The sequence below is a fragment of the Lactuca virosa genome, chromosome 9 (assembly GCF_052849685.1).
Source record: "Lactuca virosa cultivar CGN04683 chromosome 9, Lactuca_virosa_CGN04683_v6, whole genome shotgun sequence".
NCBI lineage: Eukaryota > Viridiplantae > Streptophyta > Magnoliopsida > Asterales > Asteraceae > Lactuca > Lactuca virosa.
In genome coordinates this window covers 210,407,600-210,428,373 of record NC_136434.1, presented here as the reverse complement: position 1 = coordinate 210,428,373, position 20,774 = coordinate 210,407,600, and the positions used below count along the sequence as shown (strand labels likewise).

The window sequence follows — 20,774 nt, the reverse complement described above, 5'->3', positions numbered from 1 at the left end:
GTTTAGGACACGCAATGAATATCAAGGAAGCCCCTGTCATAAAAGAAGACGACATGCATGTTTGCGTGTCATAATTTTTCCGGTTTTTCGACTACGACTTCGTTTTAACTCCGTTTTTCATTATTTTAACGTGGGATTTTCACCCAAAACTTTATTTTATAAACTAAGGCCCCAAAATATATAAATCTCCAGGGTTTTTATAAAAATGTATTAAAAGAATTGGTGGTTGGACTAATTATTGAGGGAATATTTGCTTTTCCTTATTTTATGACAAAAGCAAGCCACCACCACCTCACTCTATGATCATCCACTCTTTCCCACTACTCCTTGTCTCCTTAGTGGACCTTTACAACCAATCTCCAGCTCTTCCCACGTTCTAAGAGCTGGAGGATTGATCCTCTCTCCTCATTCTCCATAAAAACTCTTTCATTCTACACTTAGCAACCAAGAACACTCTCCAAAATTCTCTCATCTTTTCTCTCAACTTCAAGAACTTCAAGGCTTTCTCCAGGGATTTCTTGCTTCAATTAGTAAGTATCTTCATCATTCACATAATTATTAAACTCCATTCTACTCAAATCATTGATATCTTACACAAGTTCCATCTTATTCGGTGTTAGATTTTCGAATCATCAAGACATCTTCTTAGTGTTCTTGAGTTGAACACTTCCTCTCTCTCACTTTCATCCACTGAAACCACATAAGGTGAGTTCATACCCATACATTTACATGTTTTTCTTAAGTTTTAAGGGGAGAATACAAGTAAAATCATCAAGAACACAATTAAACTTTTTCTAACAGATTACATCAGAAAAGATGGACGTTAACCACGGACTGTTTTGGTCAACTTAAATATTTTAGTTTTCAAAACTGTTTCAGGTGCAAGTAGTTCAAACTCTTAGCTTTAAAATGGCTACTTGCACATCTCCAAATGATTTTTCTACAATTAATGGTGATTTTTACAAAACTGCCTGTCATTTCAGAGGCAAACCCGGACCAGTCTGTGATTATGAACATTTTCAGCTCTGCTAGAGATCACTAAAAATCATGATAAAATTTACGAACAAACTAGACTCATATTCCAAACTCTCAAAATTTGCGGATTTGGATTTAGAGCTGTGATGATTTTTCTATAAATTTTCTAAGAACGGTAACAGAAACTGTTTTTAACGAAAAGTTGCTGTTAATTTCATTTCACCTTGTAACATGTTGAGCAAGGTGTATATCTTTATGTGACTATATGTTACTGCAATATATGACATTTTATCTTAATATTTAGACACACATCAGTTTACAAATGGATTTGGTCATATAAAATATAAAGAATAACAAGTGATTATAATCAAAGTAAAATCGATACATTCAAACATTAAATAAACTATTTTGAATATAGTTTGCATACATTACCACGTACTACCCTTGGTTGATAAACTATAATAGGTATAGTTTATGATACATTACATAACACATACATTTTAAAAAGGGTACATTTATACAAAGGATATTTTCATTAAGCAAGGTACGGCCATACGGTACCAAGTTTTCATAACACGAAATTCCGTTAATGACTTTGTGAGACAATTACTTCAAAGTACCATTAAGTCCTGTATTGTAACCAGAGTCTCCTTGAGGGAGAGCGTGATACTTGTGTATAGATCTATATTGGGTTTGACAAACCCACACCTAAACTGCATGCAACAGTTAGACCGATAGGTCTGGGGTGACAAATGTCATAACATTTCCGACGCCTGAAGAACGTCGTTTTAGGCAACCTTGGTCATAGTATGGTTATAATAAACTCACATAAAGTATTAACAAACATTGGAATTTACGGGGACTTCATTAAAATTTAACGAGTTTATGTCAATTTAAATTTTGCATTGTTTTACTATAAATATGACAAATTACTTGTACCTTTCGGTCTTTGGGTTTTAAGACTACATTTACACATTAAGGAAAATATTGGATTTTTCTAACACAAATACTACTTTTACAAACGAAAAGCTTATGAACTCACCAACCTTTGTGTTGACATTTTTTTAAAACAACTTGTATTCTCAGGAAATCATTAAACAGGTAATCAAGTGCTTTTGAGGATGGGACGCTAAGGCGTCTACTATTTCATATTTTATCAATATATTGTAATTGATTCGTAAACATGTAATTCATACAATGATGTAATTTTTTTCAATTATATATATGTTGGTTGTGTTTGCTTGAATTACTATTACAATTGCTGTTATGATACTATACATGAAGTCCTCCACCCCCGGACGTTTCCGCCATCCTTGGTTTGGGGGTGTGACAGATTGGTATCAGAGCGCAGTTTATAGTGAATTAAGTATATCAAACCACATAAGATATACAAACTATAAACACAATTGGGACTAATAGTCTCTGATTTGTGCATTTTTCAAATAAATATACTTTTAGAAAATAAATGATTCTTTTTATTAAAAAGTATAAATACATGCATACATGCTCACATAGTGTCATAACTACAACAACATAAAATAAAAGAAGAGGAGTTGTACATTATGGGTATGCCTTGGTATATGTAAATCAAGTCTGGGAAGGATATAGCCTGATCAACTATATCTGTCCGGGAATTGACTTGCATATACCGGGGGATGGTCAGGATGGACAACAAATCTAACAAACTCGTCTTACCGCTAGTACGCCTCATTCACGAAGCCGGTCTATAAGGGGGGTATAAGGTTGTTGCCTATAAAATGGCAACTTAATGGGTGTCCACTCTCACCCACCGCTTCCTTGATCGGTGGAGGGTCGTTAGCCGAACGGGTAAGACAAGGACTTATAAATTCTCATTAAAAGTATGATGAATATTATAAAGTAACTAAATGCTTTAAAAACTCAAAACTAAACATTTACAAATACTATAGGAGTATTTTGTGTTACTATAATAAAAATATTTTATACTTTCATTTTACCTCATAACCCAATGTATTGGGTCAATAAAAAGTATAAAATCGTATGTATCGTAAACATACCGGAAAACAACGTAATAATATACTTTATGTATAAAAGATTTCTTTCCCTATAAATACACTTTTACTAAAAGTACATTGGTTTACGACTTATGACAGAACCATGCCGCCAAGAAGAAGACCAAGACCTTCCAGCAACACAGCAACACCTCCTCCGCCGCCGCCTCCACAGTTTGATCCCGCGATGTTCCAGGCTGCAGTAACAGCAGCCGTAGCGGCCGCAATGTCACATATAGGGACCAACGGAGCTGGTGGTTCGGGATCGGGAGCTACACACTCTATCCACGGAGACAGTACGTGGCGTGCAAAAGAGTGTTCATACAAGGACTTCACAAATGGCAAACCCGACAACTTCAATGGAAGCGGGGGAGTCATCACGTTGATGCAATGGTTTGAAAAGACCGAAGTAGTCTTTCAGGTGTGCTCCTGCCCCGAAGCGAGCAAAGTTAAGTTCGCAACCTTAACCTTCACCGGCCGGGCCCTTACTTGGTGGAACTGCCGGGTTAAGTCACTTACTCTCGAAGTGGCTAGCTCCATAACCTGGGCAGAACTAAAAACGTTGATGATGAAGGAGTACTGCCCGAGAGGTGAAATTCAAAAGCTGGAACAAGAACTCTGGAACCTCAGGATGACGGGCTCTGACCTTGAAACCTACACCACCCGATTCAATGAATTGGCTCTCCTCTGCCCAACAATGGTTACTCCGGAGGAGAAAAAGGTGGAGCGATACCTTTGGGGACTGTCTCTCCACGTGCAAAGTAGTGTCCTGGCTTCAAGGCCAACTACTTTTGACAGTGCCAGGGAGCTGGCACAACAACTTGTTGACCACCGAGCCGGTCATAATACTACAACCACCACCACTGATAAATCAAAAGGGGGAAACAACAAAAGGAAGTTCTGGAACGAAAAGAAGAGCCAACCAGCACAGGACCCCGCTAAGAAGCAACAAATTGTTGCTGTCCATGCTGCCACTAATGCTGCCACTACTGCTACCACTCCAGCACCACCGAAGCCATATGCGGGAAAACTACCTAAGTGCAACAAGTGCAACTTTCACCACAATGGTGCTTGTAGGGAGATGCACTGTAACAACTGCGACAGGAAGGGGCACACTGCTCGTTTCTGTAAAGCGTCGGCTCAACCAATCAACCAAGTCGCCAGTACGGGGGCAACCCGGACCTGCTACAACTGTGGAGACGCAGGTCACTTCAAAAGAGACTGCCCCAAAGCACAAGCCCCTAATGCTGGTGGAGTAGGAAGAGTCCTGGCAATAGGACACGGGGAAGCAGTCGAGGATCCCACGGTGGTTACCGGTACGTTTCTCCTCAATAACTCTTATGCATGCGTACTATTCGATAGTGGAGCGGAGAGGAGTTTCGTGAGCCACCAATATAAACATTTACTTGAACAAAATCCCCAATCACTAAAGGATACTTATGTAGTAGAAATGGCAAATGGTAAAGTAGAACGCACTAGCGATATATACTCAGAATGTACTCTCACTCTAGACAACCATACATTTAAAATTGACCTGATGCCAGTCACCATAAAAAGTTTCGACGTAATCATCGGGATGGATTGGTTAGTTCCTCACCGTGCCGACATTCTATGTTATGAAAGGGCCGTTCGCCTCAATCTACCAAATGACGAAACCCTTCTTATCTATGGTGACAAACCTAGTGCGAATTTACAAATCATCTCATGCATCAAAGCCCAAAAGTATCTCCGGAAGGAGTACCACGCCTTCTTAGCCCATGTAGTAGACAAGAAACAAGACGTGAAAGACATCAAGGACATCCCCGAAGTGTGTAACTTCCCGGATGTGTTCCCAGAGGATCTTCCTGGTGTACCACTCGCACGACAAGTCGATTTCAGAATTGACTTAATACCCGGAGCTACCCCCGTAGCCAGAGCTCCATACCGCCTCGCACCATCAGAAATGCAGGAGTTGTCCAGTCAGTTGACCGAGCTTTTGAACAAAGGGTTCATCAGACCAAGCTTCTCACCTTGGGGAGCACCAGTCCTTTTTGTAAAGAAGAAGGACGGATCCTTTCGCATGTGCATCGACTATCGGGAACTAAACAAGCTCACCATCAAAAACCGATATCCTCTGCCCCGAATCGACGACCTTTTCGACCAACTCCAAGGAGCAAATTTCTTCTCAAAGATCGACCTAAGGTCAGGCTACCATCAGCTACGAGTTCAAGAAGAAGATATTCCCAAAACTGCATTCAGAACTCGCTATGGGCACTACGAGTTTGTGGTGATGTCCTTCGGTTTAACAAACGCACCTGCGGTATTCATGGACCTAATGAATAGAGTGTGTCGACCCTACCTAGACAAGTTTGTAATCGTATTCATCGACGATATCTTGATCTACTCGCGAAGCGAGGAGGAGCATCGCCTACATCTACGCCAAGTGCTAGAGACGCTAAGAGCGGAGAAGCTTTATGCTAAGTTCTCTAAGTGTGAATTATGGATTAGAGAAGTGGATTTCCTTGGACATGTGGTAAGTGAGAAAGGCATACATGTGGATCCCTCCAAGATCAAGGCAATCGAGAATTGGTCAGCACCCAAGACGCCAACCGAAATTCGACAATTCCTTGGGCTTGCTGGCTACTATCGAAGATTTATACAAAACTTCTCCAAGATTGCGAAACCACTCACCACTTTGACGCAGAAAGGTGTGATATTCAAGTGGGAAAATAAACAAGAAACTGCTTTCCAAACGTTAAAACAAGCCTTATGCAGCGCACCGATCTTGTCTCTCCCAGAGGGAACCGAGGACTTCGTAGTGTACTGTGATGCTTCGAATCAAGGCCTCGGATGTGTGCTCATGCAGAGAGGGAAGGTTATCGCGTATGCATCAAGACAGCTTAAGACGCACGAGGTTAATTATACTACGCACGACCTGGAATTAGGAGCAGTGGTATTCGCTTTGAAGATCTGGAGACACTACCTCTACGGCACGAAATGCACTATCTTCACTGATCACAAAAGTCTTCAGCATATCCTCAATCAGAAAGAGCTCAACATGCGACAGAGGAGATGGGTGGAGTTGCTGAATGACTACGAGTGCGAAATTCGTTATCATCCGGGCAAGGCCAATGTAGTGGCCGATGCTCTAAGCAGGAAGGAGTACTCGGGCCGCCGAGTAAAATCCTTAACAATGACAATCCATTCCCACCTGACCATACAAATCAAGGAAGCTCAACTGGAAGCTTTGAAACCAGAAAAGGTGGCAGGAGAGACATTAAGGGGAATGGATAAAAACTTAGAAGTCAAGGAGGATGGAGCACGTTATATCATGAACCGGATTTGGACACCGAAGTTCGGTGGACTCCGAGATGTCGTCATGAATGAAGCACACAAGAATCGATACTCCATCCATCCCGGGTCGGATAAGATGTATCTGGACCTCAAGAAATTATACTGGTGGCCGAACATGAAAGCTGAGATTGCTACCTATGTGAGCAAGTGCCTGACTTGCGCTAAGGTCAAAACCGAATACCAGAAACCATCCGGGCTATTACAACAGCCGGATATACCTGAGTGGAAGTGGGAACGAATAACAATGGACTTCATAACCAAGCTGCCTAAGACATCGGGCGGTCTTGACACAATATGGGTAATTGTAGACAGATTGACCAAATCAGCACACTTTCTTCCAATAAAAGAAACCGACAAGATGGAGAAGCTGACTAGAACGTACATCAGAGAGATTGTACGACTCCATGGTGTGCCGATATCCATTATCTCCGATAGAGATAGTAGATTTACCTCACGGTTTTGGCAGTCTCTACAAAAATCATTGGGAACTAGGCTTGACATGAGTACGGCCTACCACCCACAAACCGACGGACAGAGCGAGCGAACCATTCAAACGTTGGAAGACATGTTAAGAGCTTGTGTGATAGACTTCGGTAAAGCATGGGATACCCATCTACCGCTTATCGAATTCTCCTACAATAACAGCTATCATACTAGCATCAAAGTCGCTCCATTCGAAGCTCTTTACGGTCGCAAATGCAGATCACCCCTGTGTTGGGCTGAGGTGGGGGATACACAGCTAGCTAGAGGGCAAGTCTCTAATAGCACTCTCACCGGTCCAGAAATCATCCGCGAAACCACCGAAAAGATCGTACAAATCCGAGCACGACTTAAAGCCTCAAGAGACCGACAGAAAAGCTACGCGGACAAGCGGAGGAAACCCTTGGAATTCCAGGTGGGAGACCGAGTCCTTTTGAAAGTCTCACCCTGGAAAGGCTTGATACGCTTCGGAAAGCGTGGGAAGCTGAATCCAAGATACATAGGACCTTTTGAGATTCTCGCTAGAATCGGCCCCGTAGCTTACAAACTCAATCTACCCCGCGAACTTAGTAATGTGCATCCTACCTTCCACGTCTCGAACTTGAAAAAGTGCCTATCCGATGAGACTCTCATTATTCCACTCGAGGAAATCGAGATCAATGAGAGCCTCAACTTCGTGGAAGAACCTGTGGAGATCATGGACCGGGAAATCAAACGAACGAAACAAAGTCGTATTCCCATCGTGAAGGTACGTTGGAACGCTAAACGAGGACCCGAATTCACCTGGGAACGCGAGGATCAGATGAAACAAAAGTATCCACATCTCTTCCCAAACTCTTGAAATCCCAGTCAAAATGAAAATTTCGGGACGAAATTCCTTCTAACGGGGGGATGATGTGACAACCGTCAAATTTCGGTCAATTCAAAGTCAACAAGTCAAACCGGTCAACTCCAATAACCCTTGTATGCTAGGGTTTACGTTATGTAATCACTATACAATTCGCTATTTTAATGAGAAATCATCATTTGGAAAGTTCATGTGTTTGATTTTCCTTAGCCTTAACAATGCTAAACAACAAACCAAAGCGATAAAACACTATTGCACAATCATCGGGATTGTGTAAGACACTAAATCATGGCTTAACGGGGTTTATGGACCTTTCGTTGCGAAGCCGGACACTCAAAAAGATCACAAACGAAACCTCTCACAATCTCTTTCACTCAACCTCTCTCTATTAAAATCTCTCCCAAATCTCTCCCGAATCTCTCTCGAATCTCTCCCAAATCTCTCTCAAAAGTTCCTTTAAATTTTTGTAATCATTCGGGCCATCCCGACCCTTAACTGGGTCAAAAACCACTTGAAACGGGGTAAAAACGGGTAAAATAGGCTTAAGGACCCAAAACTGAAGCTTCAGGACCGAAGTCCCTGTCATAAAGGAAGACGACACACATTTGTCTGTCGTAAACTTACGACTCGCGTGTTTAGGACACGCAATGAATATCAAGGAAGCCCCTGTCATAAAAGAAGACGACATGCATGTTTGCGTGTCATAATTTTTCCGGTTTTTCGACTACGACTTCGTTTTAACTCCGTTTTTCATTATTTTAACGTGGGATTTTCACCCAAAACTTTATTTTATAAACTAAGGCCCCAAAATATATAAATCTCCAGGGTTTTTATAAAAATGTATTAAAAGAATTGGTGGTTGGACTAATTATTGAGGGAATATTTGCTTTTCCTTATTTTATGACAAAAGCAAGCCACCACCACCTCACTCTATGATCATCCACTCTTTCCCACTACTCCTTGTCTCCTTAGTGGACCTTTACAACCAATCTCCAGCTCTTCCCACGTTCTAAGAGCTGGAGGATTGATCCTCTCTCCTCATTCTCCATAAAAACTCTTTCATTCTACACTTAGCAACCAAGAACACTCTCCAAAATTCTCTCATCTTTTCTCTCAACTTCAAGAACTTCAAGGCTTTCTCCAGGGATTTCTTGCTTCAATTAGTAAGTATCTTCATCATTCACATAATTATTAAACTCCATTCTACTCAAATCATTGATATCTTACACAAGTTCCATCTTATTCGGTGTTAGATTTTCGAATCATCAAGACATCTTCTTAGTGTTCTTGAGTTGAACACTTCCTCTCTCTCACTTTCATCCACTGAAACCACATAAGGTGAGTTCATACCCATACATTTACATGTTTTTCTTAAGTTTTAAGGGGAGAATACAAGTAAAATCATCAAGAACACAATTAAACTTTTTCTAACAGATTACATCAGAAAAGATGGACGTTAACCACGGACTGTTTTGGTCAACTTAAATATTTTAGTTTTCAAAACTGTTTCAGGTGCAAGTAGTTCAAACTCTTAGCTTTAAAATGGCTACTTGCACATCTCCAAATGATTTTTCTACAATTAATGGTGATTTTTACAAAACTGCCTGTCATTTCAGAGGCAAACCCGGACCAGTCTGTGATTATGAACATTTTCAGCTCTGCTAGAGATCACTAAAAATCATGATAAAATTTACGAACAAACTAGACTCATATTCCAAACTCTCAAAATTTGCGGATTTGGATTTAGAGCTGTGATGATTTTTCTATAAATTTTCTAAGAACGGTAACAGAAACTGTTTTTAACGAAAAGTTGCTGTTAATTTCATTTCACCTTGTAACATGTTGAGCAAGGTGTATATCTTTATGTGACTATATGTTACTGCAATATATGACATTTTATCTTAATATTTAGACACACATCAGTTTACAAATGGATTTGGTCATATAAAATATAAAGAATAACAAGTGATTATAATCAAAGTAAAATCGATACATTCAAACATTAAATAAACTATTTTGAATATAGTTTGCATACATTACCACGTACTACCCTTGGTTGATAAACTATAATAGGTATAGTTTATGATACATTACATAACACATACATTTTAAAAAGGGTACATTTATACAAAGGATATTTTCATTAAGCAAGGTACGGCCATACGGTACCAAGTTTTCATAACACGAAATTCCGTTAATGACTTTGTGAGACAATTACTTCAAAGTACCATTAAGTCCTGTATTGTAACCAGAGTCTCCTTGAGGGAGAGCGTGATACTTGTGTATAGATCTATATTGGGTTTGACAAACCCACACCTAAACTGCATGCAACAGTTAGACCGATAGGTCTGGGGTGACAAATGTCATAACATTTCCGACGCCTGAAGAACGTCGTTTTAGGCAACCTTGGTCATAGTATGGTTATAATAAACTCACATAAAGTATTAACAAACATTGGAATTTACGGGGACTTCATTAAAATTTAACGAGTTTATGTCAATTTAAATTTTGCATTGTTTTACTATAAATATGACAAATTACTTGTACCTTTCGGTCTTTGGGTTTTAAGACTACATTTACACATTAAGGAAAATATTGGATTTTTCTAACACAAATACTACTTTTACAAACGAAAAGCTTATGAACTCACCAACCTTTGTGTTGACATTTTTTTAAAACAACTTGTATTCTCAGGAAATCATTAAACAGGTAATCAAGTGCTTTTGAGGATGGGACGCTAAGGCGTCTACTATTTCATATTTTATCAATATATTGTAATTGATTCGTAAACATGTAATTCATACAATGATGTAATTTTTTTCAATTATATATATGTTGGTTGTGTTTGCTTGAATTACTATTACAATTGCTGTTATGATACTATACATGAAGTCCTCCACCCCCGGACGTTTCCGCCATCCTTGGTTTGGGGGTGTGACAATTGGTGAGATTGGAGCTTGAAGATCCAGAACTTCCATCCCATTTGCAAGCCTCGTAAGGTATAAAGCTTGAACCTTTATGATTCCTTGGTTTAGATTTAGGTTACCTTAGAGTTTTCATGCTTTTGGCCCCATAGTTTTGGTTCTTGCGAGTAAAAGCTACTCCAGAGCTTGTGATTGTCATATCTTGTCATTTATGGGGATTCAAAGTCATAAAAATGGGATCTTGATGGTTTCTTTTCACCCATGCAAGGGTTTGGAGTCATTAGAGAATGTTAAGGAACCTGGGTTTGGTTTTGGACTCCATTAAGCCATGCAAAGTCATAAAGTCAGGAACTTTATGACTTTAGATATCCATTAGGTGCCGATCTGAGAGTTAGACATGTGGTATTAAGGTATTAAGGACTCAAATTGGATTTTGGAAGCTGCTTGAGTACATAGGGCATAACCACTGAGTATGCAGCGCGTAACGGTTTTACCTCGTTTGTTTTCTGTGGAATTTCGGTACGCAGGGCGTAAGGAAGGAGTACAAATGGCGTACTCCCAGAAAGGGAAATGAGTAATTTTTAAGGGCTTGGGCCATGTTTGGTTGGGGCTAGCTTGGAAGGGGTAGAATGGTCTTTTACCGTAAAGAGAGAGAGAGAGAGAGAGAGAGGGAGAAAGAGAGAGAGAGGGAGAAAGAGAGAGAGTGTGTGTGTTTTGGACCCTTGATTATGATTATTACCCTAATTCTTTATTAGGGTTGATTTGATGTTCAGTGTGAGGAACCTTCGTAGCAGCATCGTGTGTGTGAGATTTGGCTATCTTCGGATTGAGGTGAGTCTCTTCATTATACTCGTAGGTCGAAGACACCAATACCGACCCACTGGATTATGTTTGTAGGTTGATAGTTGTCTTTGTGATACTTGCTGAAATGCGTGTATGTGCTTGTTGTCTTTGTGACTCTTGTCGACATGACTGCTTGCTTAGTTGTAGGGGTGAAATAGACCCGTTCGGTTGAAAAATACTGATTGAGTTAGAAGGGAGTCGGGAGGTAAAATAGACCCGGGGGTGAAATAGACCCGTTCGGTTGGAAAACACCAATTGAGTCGGAAGGGACTCGACGGTGAAATAGACCCGGGGGGGTGAAATTGACCCATTCATTTGGAAAATACTGATTGAGTCGGAAGGGAATTGGGGGTGAAATAGACTCATGGGCGAAATAGACCTGTTATTGTGTTGTGCTAATATATATGAATGGTATGCAGTATTTTTGGAAAACTCATTAAGCTTCGTGCTTACGGTTTTATGTTTATGGTTTCAGGTAATTCTGGTTCTAAAGGGAAGAGCCCGACGTGACTGCACAACATCCTCTAGAGTTTTCCGCATTGGTTATTTGTGACTTATACTCTAATGAGAATAAGTGTTTGTATGACTTTATGTTTTAAAATGAAATTTTTTTATGAATTTTTGGGATGTTACATTAGTGATTTGCCACCGTTATAAACTATTTTTATTCAAACAATTTCTTTTAGCTTATAGCGACGTGAAACCGCTAATAAATTAATAAGCTACCTAAATAAAATTAGTCAAACACGGCCTAATTAAATAATATTTAAAGGATACCAAACCATAAAATGAGTTTTGATGTTTTGTCTTTAACATGCTAATTGTCGCAACCAATAGAAACCGATGGTGTAATTTTGTCTTTTAATTATTTGATCAAAGTTTGATAATTATAGAGAGGTGATTTGTACACAACAAAATTTTTCCATACACAACAATTTGTGTTTTAAAGTGTTGTATTGTACAACTCAATTAAACATAAATTATTGTGTATGGATAAAAACTGTTGTGTACAAATACATTTCCCATAATTATATATCGTTAATGCATAATACGAAGAAAGAGGTGAATGACTCAACAAACTTCAAAAAGTAGGAATGAACCCTTGAAAACTATAACCTAATTACGTTTGGGTTAAAACACATTCAATGGGTAACATGTGCAAAACTTTGATAGATTAGTGATTAGTGTTAACATATAATTAATTAATCATCGTTTTGGTACAACGACTCCTCATTTAACTTGTGGCCTAACAAGTACGACACAAGTGTTTTAACAGTTTTATGTTATAAAAATCTTCCTATATTTATATGTAAAACAAAACTAAAAGAGATCATGTCTTTTCAATCTTTCCAAAATTACATTTATTATCTAATTGAATGTTACAAGTTTATATCTTTTCTTTTAACAACTTTTTCATTTATTTATGTTTCTAGTTTTTATTTTATATATTTTGTTTCTAAGAATGAAGTTTAACAGTTAACGAGTGAAATTCTACATAGAAGGTCTATGATTCAAACTTTGATATGTCCAAAATATTGTTCGTATTCTACAATTGACCGTCCACGTGATGTTTGAGATATATTGACGTTAACCATTTAGAAGATGTCATTTTCTATTTTTATTTTTATTTTATAAATCTCATAGGGTATTAAATTTTTGATTCCTTTTGTTTGTTCTAAAACAACATACACTATTAATACAACTTTACAAAATAAATAAATAATTACACTTACAAAATAGTTCAAGTATGAACCTTACATCTTCCGTATTATAAGACCAATATATCTTTTGATTTAATATATAAGGAAATACCAAATACAATTGTTTACTAATGTTTAGTACACGTATTTCGATATTTTTTATTTTTTTTTCGACTTATCATTAAAAATACATTAAACCACCGAACTAAAAAGCATCAGAATCATCACGTTTTCTTCTATACACATGCATCATGGTTATCGGTTTCCATTTCATAAATTCTTGGCGTTTTAAAATTTATTTTAAACATTAAATACAAAATTAATTTTTTTTTTAGATAATATGACATATCTATGTTGAAAAAAAAGGGAAAAATGAACCACTATTTAGACTAAAAAAAAGCCAAAAAGCATGTGACAATTAACTCACACTGGTACATATCATATCTATATGACTACATTAATAGATCAAATTCCAGTTTCTGTATTTCTGAATACTTTATTTCCTAAAAATATTCCATTAATTTTGAAAATTAAAATGTTTCATTTAATTTTTAGGTCGCTCGTGAATGCCTTTCTCTTCTATTTCATAGCTGTCAGGAAATCTTTATTTTCATTTGAACATAATTACTTGTCATTTATTGATGCCACTCAACTTCTCCTTCTTCCACTTCAAACCTCTTAATTTCATTTTCTTGATTTTTTATTTTATCAAAAGTTTTCAGCTTTTTGGAAATGGGTACAAAAAGTTTTTGCTTTTAAAAAGTTCAGAAAGGGGGGAAGCTTGAAGAAGAATAAGAAGATATGCCAACAGTTTGGTTTTCCTTGAAGAAATCTCTCCACTGCAAATCGGAGCCATCGGAGGTCCATGACCCGAAATCCAAGAAACAACTAGCAACAATCTTGACCCGAAAACCAGGTCGGTCGGGTTGTTCAAGGTCCATCGCAAATCTCAAAGATGTCATCAATGGCGGCAGTAAGAGGCATTCAGAAAAGCCAGTGAGTTGTAGTCCTAGATCTATCGGAAGCAGCGAGTTTCTAAACCCAATTACCCATGAAGTTATTCTCAACGATTCAAGATGTGAGCTTAAAATCACCGGCTTCGGTGGCGGGTTTCACGATGTTAGCGGTGGCGCCGCCGCCGCCGGCGCCGATGGGTCTACTTTCGTGGGTACATTGATGCCGGGTACACCTGGTCCTGGTGGTCACCCAACAATGCATACTTTCAAGAATCATCAAACACCTACAAGAAGAACGGTTTCATCATCAGACGGGAATGGAATCGCGAATTCCGGTAACTCAACAGGAAAGAATGGAATTGGAATCCCACAAAAACCTAGACCTTCTATGGAAACAGAATCTTATGGGTCTTCTGGCGCAGTCACGTGCCATAAGTGTGGTAAACAGTTTGGGAAGTGGGAAAATCTTGAAGCCCATCATCTCTCAAAACACGCAGGTAAATAATAATTCATTAAAATCTATCAAGATTCAATCTTTATGTTCTTGAATCGATAATTTTGTCTGAATCATGAAAAAAGTAGAGATTTTTAATGTAGATTCTTGTTCTTTTTTTCTGTTTTTGCTAGTGACTGAACTTATGGAGGGTGATTCTTCTAGAAAGATCGTGGAAATCATCTGTCGATCGAGCTGGTTAAAGTCCGAGAACACTTCGGGTCGAATCGAGAAGGTTCTAAAAGTCCACAACATGCAAAAAACACTATCTAGATTCGAAGACTATCGAGAGTTAGTGAAAACGAAAGCTAGCAAACTACCAAAGAAACACCCACGTTGTTTAGCAGATGGGAATGAACTTTTAAGGTTTTATGGCACTACAATCTCCTGTTCTCTTGGAATCAACGGCCATTCTAGCCTTTGTATCTCCGATAAATGTTGTGTTTGTCGGATTATAAGAAATGGGTTTTCAACACCTAAGGAACTCAAGGGTGGTATTGGGGTTTTCACAACTTCGACTAGTGTTAGAGCTTTTGAATCGATAGAAGTTTGCGATGATAGTTTAGATACACGAAAAGCTTTAATGGTGTGTAGGGTGATTGCAGGGAGGGTTCATAGGCCACTAGAGAACATTCAAGAGATTTCAGGGCAATCGGGGTTTGATTCGTTGGCTGGGAAAGTTGGGGTTCATTCGAATATCGAGGATCTTTATTTGCTTAGCCCTAAAGCTCTTTTACCTTGCTTTGTGGTGATTTGTAGAGTCTAAAAAACAATGATTTATTGGAAGAAAAAAAAGGTTTTTGTTTTTGGTAAAGTTGTTGGTAAGGGTTTGTTTAGGTAGAATTGTGATGAATTTGGTTACTCTTGAAATAGTTTCCATATGTTTTTTGTTTATGAATTCGGTTATATTACTACTGCATTCATAACAAGTTTTGAAAGTGGGATCTTGATTGATTATTTACAAATATAACTTTTCTTTTCGATGTTTCTTTGTGTAATGACAAAGAAAGATGCTCTTTCATTGTCCTAGAAACATTCTATTTGTAAAATGTAAAGAAAATACTTATATATTATTAAGGCCTTTTCTCGAAGATCATGAAAAACTCTTTAAAGAGTTATTGACTTTATAGAGTAATATAGGGTGTAGATATTTAGTTATTAAATATTCTTTTATATAATTTATCATTAAACTCTTTGTAGCCTCTTTGTAGCTGATCAAAAACTATAAATATGATTGGATATTATAGTTTATGCTTGTTACTTTTACTTATTTGAAAAAGAAATATATTAAAGACTCTTTGTAGCTGATCAAAAACTATAAATATGTTTGGATATTATAGTTTATGCTTGTTATTTTACTTATTTGAAAAAGAAATATATTAAATGTTAAGTACGGGGATATGAGTAATGACTTGAAATATTAAATATTAAGTACGGGGATATGAGTAATGACTTGAAATAGTAATATATTAGTATGTTTAATGTATACATTTAACAATTAAATTATTTTTATACGTGATTTATCATTGAACTTTATTATAACTGCTTAAAAATTATAGGTATTATGGGTAATAATAATTTGGCATCCACGTGTATGAGATAATCTAATACATAATTGTGGAATTAATGTGTAAGCCATCTAATACGCATCTCTTATGCAAATTAGATACATTCATTTGTTGGTTAAGGGTTAACTTATTTTTAGGTAAGTGGTTTACATTTGGTTTGACATTCATAGGTACATAGTTTTATAAATAAGATACCACTCATTTGTGGTTCTCAACCTCATTTTTGGATTAAATGAACATTATGATGGTGTCACCACCTTGATCCAATAATAAACCCGCTACCACCCTTGTATGAGCCCCAATCAAAGTCGATTCTCAAAGAAACACACCAACAAAATGAACGACCGCTTCTAATTCCTCTCATTTGGAGCTTATGACAATTCACAACAAAACCATGATCGTCGCCATCAAGTCTATGCCACTACTTGTTGTCGACATCAACTCCACCGCCTCTAACCATGGTCATGGTGGTCGTAACGACATATGTTGCTCTATGTTGATACAAGAAGTAATCCCTACAACCATAAGGACCGAAGATAGAAGACAATAATGGAGACATAGTTGATATGAAATTCCCAATGGAAAATGTCATATTAACCCATCAAACTTGTCACGTTTGTTTTAAAAGGTCACCCAATTTTTTTTTTGTACTTTAAGGGAATGAACTTACATTTTCCTGTTTTAAAATATCCTTGTGGGACCTGATACTAGGTTCAAATGTAATATACGTGTCACTGAAGAAATATTGGTACCATGTCTTTTAATGAAATGGCCATGTGTACTTCCCTTTTGTTTGAATTGTTTAAAATAAGGCTATTTCATTTGTCGTTCTTCACTCTCGTCGTCTTCATTCACGAAAAAACCTTACCTCCCACCAAAGTTCTTGTCGAGTGTCGATGGCTATATTCATCTTAATCAAAGTTCATTTCCAAGGTATGTTAATCAACAAACTTTTTTGCTACCCTGATGGTATTCATCATGTGTTCGAGAATATCGATTTTGCTGGTATGTCTTATACTGAATTTGTGGGTTTTCTTGAAAGATTCACACAAGAGAAGTGTGAGAAGCTTTATTATTGTCAACCTGATTTAGAAATCCTAGAAGGTTTAACCTTGATTTCTAATGACCTTCAATATCAAGAGTTTATAGACATTGCTTATCGGTATGGAGTACAACTGGCCGTTTACATGGACCATTTTGGTACTACTCTGCACGTAACTAAGGAAAATGAAATTGAGGACAATTGTTTTGTTATGTCAAACACGCCAATCGAAACAAAAAATGATATTTGACCTAACTAAGTTCATGAGTCCATAACAGAGCAACATAGAAGGAGTAACCTATGAAGGAGTAAGTCGGGCAAATGAAAATGAGGATGCCACAGAAGGTGAAAATCCAAAAGATGATGAAGATGAAAATGTCCTAGATGTGAAAGGCAACCCAGTGTTTAATGAAGACATGCCTTGGAAGAAGCAGTTGTCAATTCTAGCTATGAGGTTCACCAACCCTAAACAATTGAAATTCATGTTTTGTAATTATGTTGTAGCCAATAGGTATCAACTATACTATGAAAAGATGACAGTAAAAGGTTATTGGTTAAGTTTTGTGATGGTGAATGCACATTTAGGCTTTGGGATTCATCGGTGAGTAAGGAGCACTCATTCCAAATCAAGTCCCTTATCAATGAGCATAATCGTGCCACGAATTTTAAGTTAGGTTCAATTGGTAATTATAGATGGATTGGTAGTCATTTCACCAGGGAAGTCCTTGAGAATGAGAAACTTAATGTTAGGATGCTAAAAGAGGAAGTAAAGACTAAAGTTGGCATATAGGTTATGGGATAGTGTAGGAGAGCTAAGCAACATGCAGTGTCTCTTGTTGAAGGTACTATAGTGGAAAATTATGCAAAGTTATGTTCCTATGGTGAGGAGATAAGAAGGTATAATCCATGGTCAACAGTCAAGTTGTCTGTGAACTCTATGCCAGATGGGAAAACTTACTTTAGCAGTATATATATTTGTTTTAATGCACTAAAGCATGGTTGGAAAAGTGGATATAGAGGGATTAAAAACTTGGATGGGTGTTTTTTTTTAAAGGAATGTGTACTGGTCAATTATTATGTGCTATTGGGGGGCATGGAAACAATCATATCTACCCAATAGGTTGGGATATGGTTTGTGTGGAAAATAAAGACATTTAGAAATGGTTTCTAGAACATATACAAGAAGATTTGCATCTTAACTCTAGGCATGGTAGGACATTGATGTCAGATCAACATAAGGTATGTTTGTGTTCATTATGTTATGCTTTAGGTGTTTCATTTATAATCTAGTTGTAAATGTCCTTATGATGTAACTGTAGGGGTTAATTGAAGCAGTGGAGGATTTATTCCCAGACATAGAACATAGGCAATGTGGAAAGCATGTCCTGTCCAACTTCAAGAAGAAATTTCCTGGTGCTCAATATGAGGCATTGTTTTGGAAGGATTGTAAGGCATCAACTGAACCTCTTTTCAATACTGCAATGAAATAGATTCAAATGATTAGCCCTACTACATATGTGCATCTTATGGGAATGAACCTACCGTCATGGTCTAGAACATTCTTTCAAACAGGAAGGGGTGTGATGTTGTTGAGAATGGGTTGTCTGAAAGCTTTAACAATGTTATCTTGGATGCTAGGAAGAAACCAATTATTACTATGTTGGAGGATAGCAGACTATATGTGATGCAGAGGATGTGTAGTTTGAGACAGAAAGGTCGTGGATGGGGATGTTTTGATGTATGTATAAACATAAGGCTTGCCATAAATGAATTAAAGATCCAACAAAGATTTGTTCTTCTTTGTCACTCCTTTTCAACCATAGTATCTAATAGCAACTGTGTTTATGCGTATGTATTGACAAGTGCTTCCTAGTGGACTGAATACCTTTTAAACAAGAAACTTAGGAGAGTCATAAGGTGTTGATTTGGAAAAGAAAACATGCACTTATAGGGTATGGCAACTAAATGGGCATGATTGTGTTCATTTAGTGGCGTCCATTTCTTATGTAAACAGAAATGTTGAGGCATTTGTTGATCCTTTATATTGTGTTGCCATATACATGAACACCTACAAGTACTCAATAGGAAGTATGAATGGGAGTGCAATGTGGCCCCCAACAGACTACATAGCATCATTTCCACCATTGAAAAGGAAGATGCCAGGGAGACCTACTATAAAGAGGAAAAAGGACGATACAGAGGTTAGTAGATCATACAGAATATCGAAGTTGTACCATCCCGATTTCCAGGAGTGTGATTGTAGGGGTTTTATTGCAAATAAGGAAGCCTACTCGACGAGTTTGAGGCCCCAACTCATCGTGTAGAGAGTAGCCAACCCGCGTGATTTATCAGGTCTACTCAACGAGTTAGAGGACCCCAACTCGACGAGTAGGAGCTGAATGAGAAAACCCTAATTTTTAGGGTTTGCACTCTATTTAAAGTACGTAACCCGCATCCTTTGGTCTCCCTTATCACCCCATTACTCATAGAAGGAAACCCTAGCCGTTCCTTACTGCTCCCTTGTGTTTGTGAGGCTAAAAGAGTGTCTTTGGTGCATTTTTTGAAGAAGCTTGAAGGTTGAGAAGCTTGGAACGGGAAGCAGCTTGTGGATCCAGCATCTACATCGTTTTGGCTTCCATTTAAAGGTAACAAGTTGTTACCTTGATCATTCTAGTGATAGATCTCCTTATTCATGGGTTAAGGCCATTTTTATACACATTTTTGGGTCATTTCCGGTATTTGGCATGATCTGAAGTTGTAAATGTTGGATTAGTGTCTAAGTCCATAACTATTTTGGTATGTACTTGACCCGATGGTGCATGGTCCTTTTGGGTTGCCTTCACCAAAGCAACTTGATAGGATGAATTATGGAGAGAGAGAGGATTAATTATGAATTAATATATTATGAGAATAATATATTAAAGGAGAAATCATATTGTTTAATTAATATTAGTCAATAATTAATTAAGAATTAATTTTGTGGCTAAAAGAGATTAATTAAACTTAGGGGACTAGAACTATCAATTGTGTGATAGTTGAATATTGGGCTAATGGACTCCATATTAGAGGAGTGGACGAATTCTATGGGGAAACCCATTAGAAATCGTCCAAGGCCTCTAAGGAGGGAGTCCATGGGCTGCTTAGGGCCTAAGCAGTCAAATTAGGGTTTCCTTGTTAGATAACCCTAATAGCCTCACTATTTAAGGACCCCTAGGGCACCAAAAACGTGGCTAAGAGTTTCCTTAGGGTTTCTAGACGTTTTTGAGTGCCTCTCCTCTTCTCCTTCTTCATCCTCTTGCTCTTGGTGTTTGTGAGCCATTAGAGGTGTGACATTTGTGACACTAAGCTTTCAGAAGCCAATTACAAGGAGGAATTGAGATTGTTATTCCTACATAACAATCAAGGTAAGATCTAAACCCTAATTCATATGTTAATATCATTATTGTATGCTAGATCTAGGGTTTATGGCTTTGGATGATTATTGCATGTTCATTAGACAAACTAGATCCAAAGCTTTAGGGTTTGCATGTACACCATAGGAATGATGTAGTGATCAAAACCTATCAGTAACTTCAGATCTGCA

At 37.8% G+C, this 20,774-nt stretch overlaps 1 protein-coding gene and 2 long non-coding RNA genes across 4 annotated transcripts; all 3 read left to right on the top strand.

Annotated features, from left to right (window-relative positions):
* Positions 1-271: 271 nt before the first annotated feature.
* LOC145140811 (uncharacterized) lies at positions 272-3,461 on the top strand. 2 transcript variants are annotated; one of them, XR_013722295.1, is made up of 3 exons: positions 272-530; positions 621-705; positions 3,108-3,461. It is a non-coding gene; the product is annotated as an uncharacterized LOC145140811 (long non-coding RNA). The 2 variants fall into 2 exon arrangements; XR_013722296.1 differs by lacking the exon at positions 3,108-3,461 and adding an exon at positions 2,062-2,150.
* A 5,107-nt stretch (positions 3,462-8,568) lies between these two features.
* LOC145140816 (uncharacterized) lies at positions 8,569-11,999 on the top strand. Its single transcript, XR_013722297.1, has 4 exons — positions 8,569-8,828; positions 8,919-9,003; positions 10,360-10,664; positions 11,908-11,999. It is a non-coding gene; the product is annotated as an uncharacterized LOC145140816 (long non-coding RNA).
* A 1,736-nt stretch (positions 12,000-13,735) lies between these two features.
* Positions 13,736-15,535, top strand: LOC145141062 (uncharacterized). Its single transcript, XM_079074407.1, has 2 exons — positions 13,736-14,585; positions 14,716-15,535. Exons 1-2 carry the CDS (start codon positions 13,934-13,936, stop codon positions 15,345-15,347), a joined length of 1,284 nt encoding a protein of 427 aa, XP_078930533.1. The 5' UTR covers positions 13,736-13,933; the 3' UTR covers positions 15,348-15,535.
* The last annotated feature ends 5,239 nt before the right edge of the window (positions 15,536-20,774 follow it).

Excerpts from the sequence above, each read along its gene's own strand:
- LOC145141062 (XM_079074407.1), top strand. The coding sequence starts at position 13,934 with ATGCCAACAGTTTGGTTTTCCTTGAAGAAATCTCTCCACTGCAAATCG. Across the intron at positions 14,586-14,715 it reads TCATCTCTCAAAACACGCAG|TGACTGAACTTATGGAGGGT; the intron begins GTAAATAATAAT and ends TGTTTTTGCTAG.